General features: G+C 50.3%; 1 protein-coding gene across 1 annotated transcript; it reads left to right on the forward strand.

The window, feature by feature from the left end:
* Positions 1–3,431: 3,431 nt before the first annotated feature.
* Positions 3,432–7,762, forward strand: Spry2 (sprouty RTK signaling antagonist 2). Its single transcript, XM_034498890.2, has 2 exons — positions 3,432–3,873; positions 6,619–7,762. The coding sequence occupies exon 2, from the start codon at positions 6,670–6,672 to the stop codon at positions 7,612–7,614; it is 945 nt and encodes a 314-aa protein (XP_034354781.1). The 5' UTR covers positions 3,432–3,873; positions 6,619–6,669; the 3' UTR covers positions 7,615–7,762.
* The last annotated feature ends 787 nt before the right edge of the window (positions 7,763–8,549 follow it).

Genomic DNA, 8,549 nt, shown 5'->3' on the forward strand with positions numbered 1-8,549 from the left:
TTCTCAGATCTCAGAAAGAAACTAGATTGAGAGCCTTTTAAAGATACACTTTGCCCACATTGTAAAGAAGACCAGCTTGGTCCAGCTGGCAAGAACAATCCTAAACAAGGTTTCAGTTCACTCAACACAACTCTAAAGAAGCTTGTCTACACTGTCTTCTTCACTACCTTCTATCAAAGACTGGAGGAGGTGAGATTCATGAGTGTTTATATTCTGCCTCATTAAAAACAACAAATGAGGAAGGCTATAATTATGAAGCGCAAATAAATGAAATCAGAAAATAAAGCCAGAGTAGAGAACTCACTAGTACACAAGAGATTCTGCTCAACAGCCAGCCCTGGTAAAGTATATTACTTGATGAGTCCTGGGAACCTGGAGCTGAGTATCATTGCAACATGGAGTCCCTTGGGTTTTTTTTTTTTTTTTTTTGAAAGTTACCCCTCCAAAAACATTGTTTTTGTTTTGTTTGACAGTGCTTGACAAGTGGTAAAATCTCTGCTTATGGCAGAGTTCTCTTTCTAGACCTTTCCACAACACAGCTGAAAGAGCTTTCTTTTGATGTTTGTCTGCGCGCTGCCATTACCCTGGATTCTCTTCCACAATTAACTGGTTTTAATTCGTGGGCATGATAACTGATTTGGAAGCACGGTAGTTTCCTGAAGCACCTCACTGTGCATATACAACGAGTGCACAAATACAATTCGCCTTTCTTATTTTAACAGTAGTCTTTGGAAGCACAATACTGTAGCTTACACACTTCACTGGCTGAAAAACAGTAATGTACTAAGATGAAGCCAAAGGAATAATTTTTAAAAAATCCAACAGATTCTTCCGTTTATTTTGCTCTTAAGTTACGTGTAAAATGTTTTCCTAATGTGAGGATTACGGGAGAGACAAACAGTAGATTATTACCTGAAATCCTTTCTAATTTATGAAAGATACATATGAATTCTTACATTCTTCCCCAAGCATCCGGAAGTTCCTGATTTAAATTCTATTTTATGCTTTGATTCCTAATGACCTGTTGGCAGAGCTCCTGTGGCGCTGGAGGAAATGGCATGGGGCAAATGTCTCCCAAGAAGCGGCCACCGGCTGCAAGGGTGTGAGGGGAGGTGTTTCCCTTGCAGCTCTGCTTTCAGTTGCTTGCTGATCACACACCAACAACTCTTCCGGACGTGCTTCCCACAACCTGCCTTTGACCCCCATAGCTCCTGGGTGGAAAACTTGAGTTGCTTCGGAATCGAACCAACTCAGTCTCAAAGGGAATGTGGCTAAGGTCATGGCAAGAAATGCCACCTTGCGTAGCGTTTATACTATTAAAACTCCGAAGAGGGCCAGCGCACTTCTTTGAAAGGAACCCCTCCAGCACCTAGTGAGTCCCGCAGAAGAAAGCAGCCCGAGCCCCGCGCCTGGCGCTCGCCCCCTGGCGGCTCCTTAGGGAAGCGCAGGGTCGCCCGTGCTCGCCTGCCAGACTCCACGGATTCCGACGCCGCGCGAGCCGCAGTGGCCGGAGAGGCCCAACTATCCTGAGCCCAGAGTGTCTGGGACACGACCGAGCCGGCCGATCGAGCCTCTTCCACCCTCAGCCGTGGGGTAGGGGAACGTAGACCAGAGCCCGGAAATAAGGCATGCCACTTCCCCTGCCATCTGTAGTTCCAAACCCCAGGCGAAGGAGAAGAGTCGTGGAGAAACACACCGAAAGGGCAAGCAGAGAGCGCAAGCCAGGAGAATGAGGTGCCAGGGACAGAGTAGAGAGAGATGTCGCCCAGAAGGCAGCTAGAGACCAGGGTAGCAGCGAACAGGTGAGGGCTAGAACGAGGGAAACCAAACTCCACGTTTTCAGGAGCTCTAACCCCGCATGGTGCAAGGTCGCAGGTGCTGTGCGGGAATTTTGACCTTACAGCAGGTACCTTCCGGTTTAAAAAAATGTAAATTCTCAGCCAAAAAATGGCAACATTAGTGTGTGGATACATTTCTGTGACAACCCCCCTCCCCCCCCCCGCGCGTGCTTCCACGTGCAGGCACCTTAGTACAGCCGCGATCAGAGCGTATGTATTTTCTGTATTTTAAATGGTTAACTATAGTCCGCTTCCAACACGAACAGGAGGAACTTATATGAGAATGTTCTAGGTGACAGATAGTGGGATTTGGAAGATGACGCTTTGTATTTATGGTTTCGCGAAGGAGGAATTCTGTAGGGAAACGGACTCCCCCCCCCCCCATTTCGGAAGTGCATGATGTCGCCCTGAGTAATCGCGTGGGTATTACAGAATTAATTTAAAAGGTTTTTTTGCATCGAGCAAAACAGTACCAAAAAAAAAATCTTCAAAAGGCCTTCATCTATAGATAATCCCTCTTAAAAATGAAATTCTAACAAACTACAAGTCCACACACAATCAAAAGCCAATCCCAGCCAGAGCAGAAGGGACTTGAAACCCGAATCTACATTCCGTTCCTCCCGTACAAGGCTCGGAGGTGGGGGGAGGCGGGCTGTGCTGGTGCCCGGTGTATAATCGGGTTAATCCAGTAGACAAAGAATAAACCAATAGCCCTCCCACCTCACTTCCCGCTCCCCTTTCCCTCCCCCTCCTGCTCCCCCCACCCTCTTCGCCCCCTGGGCATCGGGGGGGGGGAGGGGACGGGTCGGGGAGAGTGGGGGGGGGGACTCAGGAGAGGAGAGTTAGAACCGAAATGGATTCCGAATCGGCTCTAAAAAGCTGCAACTCGCTTTTCACGCTAACGCGGTGCGGCCGGGTTAGTTTGCACCGGTCCTCCCTCTCCTCTCCCGGACGGCGAGGGAGAAAGTTCCCTAAGTGAGGCCGGCCTCCGGCTCGTGGCCTCTGGGGTGTGGGGGGGGAAGCCTTAAGGTCAGCGTTTCCTTGAAACTAGATAAACTGACCTCGCGGCGGCCAGCGCGGCCCCGCGTGACGGCGCCCCGGCTGCAGGAGCGACTGGGGCGGCGCGGGGCGGCGCGGTTGCCCTTTTGAATGCCTCCTGCGGCTCGGAGCGCCGGCGGGCGCTGGAGCGCGAGTGAATGTAGCCCCGCGGAGCCAATGAGCTGGGACCGGATGCGATATATCCTCTGGGACAACAACTGCTCTGTTCCGCCTCGGATCCACATGACGCCATTTACTGCTGCCGCGGCCGCTGCAGAGCTCCCTGCCTCCTCCGGAAAGGCGAGGGCGCAGGCCAGCGGCGCTCCCCCCTCCCCGCCCCCCCACCCCCGGCCGGGCCCCAGACCCTCCTCCCCCGCCGCCGCCTCCTCCTCCTCCTCCTCCTCCCCCCCTCCGATCCCCCCCCCCCACCCCCTCCTCGGCTTCGCCGCCGCGCCTCCGCAACGCCCAGTCTGCACGAGCGAGAGCTGCGCGCCGCAGCGCCAGCGGAGGACAGGGGCCGGCGGAGCGCGCAGCGCCCAGGCCCCCCGCGCGCGCCCGGCCCGGCCCGCGGCCCCGCGCCTGCCTCCGCTCGGAAGCAGCCCCGGGCCCCCAGGACTTGGCGAGCTGGCCTTAGGTTCTTTGTAAGGCTGTGCTCGCCTCGCTTTCTCTCATCGACCAGGGGAAGAGACTCGCCAACCTTGGCGCTTCGGCCTCTTGTTCATTGAGAAAAAAAAAAAAAAAAGGAAAAAAAAAAAAAGAGGAAATACTCCGCGTGCGCTTCTGGAAGGGAGGTCATCTCTCTAGCCCGGAATCCGGGAGGGGAGGATTGGGTCCCACATTTACCCGTGGTTTTAATCCTCCCACCGATTGCTTGGAAGTTGGACTGAAGCAGAGTTTGGAAAGAAGGAAAAAAGTTTGCATCGGGACTGGATTTATTTGCACATCGCTGGAAGAAGAGGATCCAAGGGAGAGGGGTTGGTGCAGAGCCGCGATCACGGTGAGGAGCGTTTGGCTTTTTCCCTTCTGGAACCATAGCGGGCCGGGAGTGGGGTCCGGGTTCCTCTCTCCCCTAAACCAGCAGGCTTCCCGGGAGGATCAGGGAACTACCCCGAGGATCTGCTTCGCCTAGAACAGAGGTTCGGCCACGGCCGGGCTACAGGGTGTGCCGGTGCAGTGTCCCCCGTCCCGCGACAGCTCACTGTCTTAAGGGGTTCGGGGCGGAGGACCGCTTCACTGCGTTCTACTCCTACCCCCCCCTGCATTGGCGACGACTCAGCCCCCGAGAGCCTAAGAGGGAGAGAAAACACAAAGTGTTTTCCAGGTCGCTCTTACAGACTCTGGCATTGCTAACCTGTTCCTCCATTCGGTGAAAGCTAAGTTATAGGAGAGCTATCCTGCGGTGGGGGCGCCTGTGAGGCTGGGGTGCTGGGCTTCTCACCTCTGCACCTCCCCGGGACAGAAGACCCGGCGGGCGGGCAGAAGGTAGTGTGCCAGGCAGAGAGAGTCCCCGCCTCAGCCCGGTGTGGACAGTCTAGCCCGGTGCGGGTGGGAGCGTCGCCCAGCCTGGCGCCGCGTCTCTGCGGTTCGGAAGTGCAGCTTTCTCTTTTTTTCCGTTCTTCGTGGTCGGCCTAGGTCACGCTTTTTTTTTTTTTTTTTAAATATATTTGGACACCTAGGCTGACCTAGCACAGGAAGAGAGTTATCAAGTAGTCGCGGTCGTTTTCCATTACCTGAAAGTAGGTGGCGAAATAAAAAAGGCTAGTTTTTTTCCCCCTCCCTCTTTTGTGTTACTGTTTTTAAGATTTGGAGTCTTAACGCCTTTTTTACAAAGGGGTTTCTGTGTCGGTTTGCCCCACCCTAGTGCTGAAGTCCTTTCCCCCTAATCCTTAGTCTGATCACACACTGTTCTTAATGGGGGTTTCAAAGCACTCTCAAAGGGGGAGGGAGAGGAACTGGGAGAGGGGGGGGGGTGCTCCGATGGAGGCGGCCGGGGATCTGTAGAAATCACTTTTTTTTTTCTTCCGAAAGATACTGCTTTTCACAGCAATCAGGTCCTCACGGAAAGTTTCCAATCCCGGGGCTCTGAGTTGTGCATGCCTGCCGTGTGCAGTGTGGGGCTCTGGATAAAGCTATTTTTCTTTCGTTTTAAGGAACATGTCTTATTCTTCTTGATCTAAAAGGAGGTAGGCGTGTGCACATTACAGGCAGTGCCCGCTTCGGTCATTGCACCGTGGAGTCGCTCTGGGAGCGTGGGTACATAAGACCTCCGTGCAAGCTGTGCGTCCTGAGCCCGGCTCTCTTCCTCAGGGAGTCGAATTTGGAAACTTGTGAGGACAGGCGTTTTGAGGGCCTTCGCAGAAACACCTTGTGGTGACCTTGCGGCGGGGGTGGGCGTGTTAGAGTGGCTCCCCCTCTTGGGGCCGGATGGCAGTTCCTCTGGAGTTGGGGGAAATTTTAGCCGCGGGGGTGGAGGAGGGGGAAGTGTGCTCGTGCATTTCATGACACGTCCCCTTCGGAGGCGCCCGCGCCCCCTGCCTGCCTGAGCTTCTGCGGATTGTACACGGGAGGGGCCAGGCTGGCCCCTGGACAGCGTCAGTCCGCCAGGAGAAAAGTCCCCCGGGGTTCTGGCTGAGTCCCACCTGCTGGGACTGTGTGGGGGCGCAGATAGAGCCGATAAACGGGTTGAAAGCGAAGAACAGCATTGTGTACCTTGCTGTAGGAGGTGAGCAGATCCGGTTTCCAGCTCTGCCTGGTTTGTCACCTGCCTTGTTCCGCTGTCCTTTTCCAAAAAGCAGAGGTTGGATTAAAAAATCCGGTTTTGCTTATTTTTCTTTGTATTTTCATGTGGACTCTTGAGAGGGGATGGGATGGTACTTCTTAAATCGAAGCATGACTAATTTTTTTTAAGTTTACTTGACAAGATCATAGGCTTCCACTGTGACACTTGAGATTTCTAAAACTTCTTGTTGCTGCTACTTGCTTTGTGCTCTTGGGTATTTTCCAAAACGAGAAAATAATGTGGGTTTTTTTTTTTTTTTTTTTTGCATGCTTTATTTATAAAACGAGAGAGAAAGAATCTGAAGAACGCCTAGGTCTGTAGAATATTTGATTCATAAGTTGTGGTATTATGAGTTTGTTTTCTTGTGCTACCTAATGGTATTTAACATTATTTATTTTAATTATGTAACTTTGTGCTGTTTATTTAAAATGCCACCTTAATTGCCTTTGAAATGTACCTTTTATATCATAGTCGCCCTATGGGTTTGGAAAAATAATCATTAGATTACTCGGTGTGATGTAAAAAAAAAAAAAAAAAAACGAGACTTAACCGATACAATTGTAGGTAGTTGTTGGTGTTTAATGTAAAAATGATCACGACAAGCTATTATACCTCGGAAAACGTTGGTAGCACTGTTCCGCTCCAGCGTTTAGTTCCAGTTTGTACATTGAACCCGAGCCTTCTAATTTGCATGTTTATTTGAGTAAAGGATTCAGTGAATTGATAGATACTAGCTTTGAGTCTCTCCACTTATTTAAGACTACAGAGCTGTCGGTACCTAGCCGAATTTTCACTTTTGAGAAGATGCCTTATCATTCGGCTGTTCTCCTATCTCGCCACTACCAGCGCATTTCCAGTCCCATTTCTCCAGAGGATGTGGGAAGTGAAGAGTCAAGCCTGGTGGGTGGAGAATGGCAAGTCTTAGAGAGTGTAAACCATTTTCTTTCCTCTTGGTTTCCCCAGGAGTTCAGATGTGTTCTAAGCCTGCTGGAGTGAACACACTGCCAAGACCTGATGGAGACCAGAGCTCAGAGTGGCAACGGGTCGCAGCCTTTGCTGCAGGCACCCCATGACAGTGGCAGGCAGCGTGGGGAGCCGGACCCCAGAGATGCCCTTACCCAGCAGGTACATGTCTTGTCTCTGGATCAGATCAGAGCCATCCGAAACACCAATGAGTACACAGAGGGGCCTACTGTGGTCCCAAGACCTGGGCTCAAGCCTGCTCCTCGTCCCTCCACTCAGCACAAACACGAAAGACTCCACGGTCTGCCCGAGCACCGCCAGCCTCCCAGGCTCCAGCCCTCGCAGGTCCATTCTTCACGGGCCCCTCTGTCCAGGTCTATCAGCACCGTCAGCTCAGGGTCTCGGAGCAGTACAAGGACAAGTACCAGCAGCAGCTCCTCGGAACAGAGGCTGTTAGGATCACCCTTCTCCCCCGGCCCTGCTGCTGATGGGATAATCCGAGTGCAGCCTAAATCTGAGCTCAAACCTGGTGAGCTTAAGCCACTGAGCAAAGATGATTTGGGTATGCACGCTTACAGGTGTGAGGACTGTGGCAAGTGCAAGTGTAAGGAGTGCACCTACCCGAGGCCACTGCCATCGGACTGGATCTGTGACAAGCAATGCCTTTGCTCGGCCCAGAACGTCATTGACTATGGGACTTGTGTGTGCTGCGTGAAAGGTCTCTTCTATCACTGCTCCAATGACGATGAGGACAATTGTGCTGACAACCCGTGTTCTTGCAGCCAGTCTCATTGTTGTACTCGGTGGTCAGCGATGGGTGTCATGTCTCTCTTTTTGCCTTGTTTATGGTGTTACCTTCCAGCCAAGGGTTGCCTTAAATTGTGCCAGGGGTGTTATGACCGAGTGAACAGGCCTGGCTGTCGTTGTAAAAACTCAAATACAGTGTGCTGCAAAGTTCCCACTGTCCCCCCCAGGAACTTTGAAAAGCCGACATAGCATTATTAATCAGGAATATTGCAATAATAAGGATTGTTGCTCCCCCCCTCCCTTTTTAACACACATATGCAACCAACTAAACAGTTGTAATCTTGGCACTGTTCATAGAGGGTTAGGGGATTTGTGGTTTGCAGTGAGATGCTTTTATTTTTTCCCTTTTTTTTTTCCCTTTTTTTTTGGGGGGGGGGTCCATGTGCCATTTTAACCGACACGCTTGCAATAGAATTCATCTAATGGAACTCCAAGGAAGGGCAACAGAAGTTGGTGACCCACATATTGCATAAGCTAAAGCAGCAAACACTCCTAGGCGAGGCGAAGTTCTTCTTGTTTGTGAATAGTCCTTGCAAAATTTGTAAATTAGCAAATGGCTCCCCGACCCCTCCTTGTTTTCTCCAGAGATAATGTGCTATATTTTTGTATATACGATAATATTTGCAACTGTGAAAAGACAAGTTGTGCTGTACTCCATGGCACAGTCACAAAATATTATACTAATATGTTGTACATTCGGAAGAATGTGAATCAATCAGTATGTTTTTAGATTGTATTTTGCCTTACAGGAAGCCTTTATTGTAAGACTCTGATTTCCCTTTGGACTTGATGTATATTGTACAGTTACAGTAAAATTCAACCTTTATTTTCTAATTTTTTCAACATATTGTTTAGTGTAAAGAATATTTATTTGAAGTTTTATTATTTTATAAAAAAAGAATATTTATTTTAAGAGGCATCATAAATTTTGCCCCTTTTATGAGGACGTGATGGTTGCTGCAAAGGAGAGGTTACAGATGCTATGTTCAATATAAAATAGAAAATATATTAACGTTTGAAATTAAACTGAACTTGTTTTGTCTTATTTGACCTGGTTTCTTGTTTGTTTCAAATGGCAAGGAGCCACATCTCATGTCAAGGTATTCTCTCCAGTAGGTTCACTT

Source organism: Arvicanthis niloticus, chromosome 3 (assembly GCF_011762505.2).
Source record: "Arvicanthis niloticus isolate mArvNil1 chromosome 3, mArvNil1.pat.X, whole genome shotgun sequence".
NCBI lineage: Eukaryota > Metazoa > Chordata > Mammalia > Rodentia > Muridae > Arvicanthis > Arvicanthis niloticus.

Coding starts and splice junctions, on each gene's coding strand:
- Spry2 (XM_034498890.2), top strand. CDS start 6,670: ATGGAGACCAGAGCTCAGAGTGGCAACGGGTCGCAGCCTTTGCTGCAG.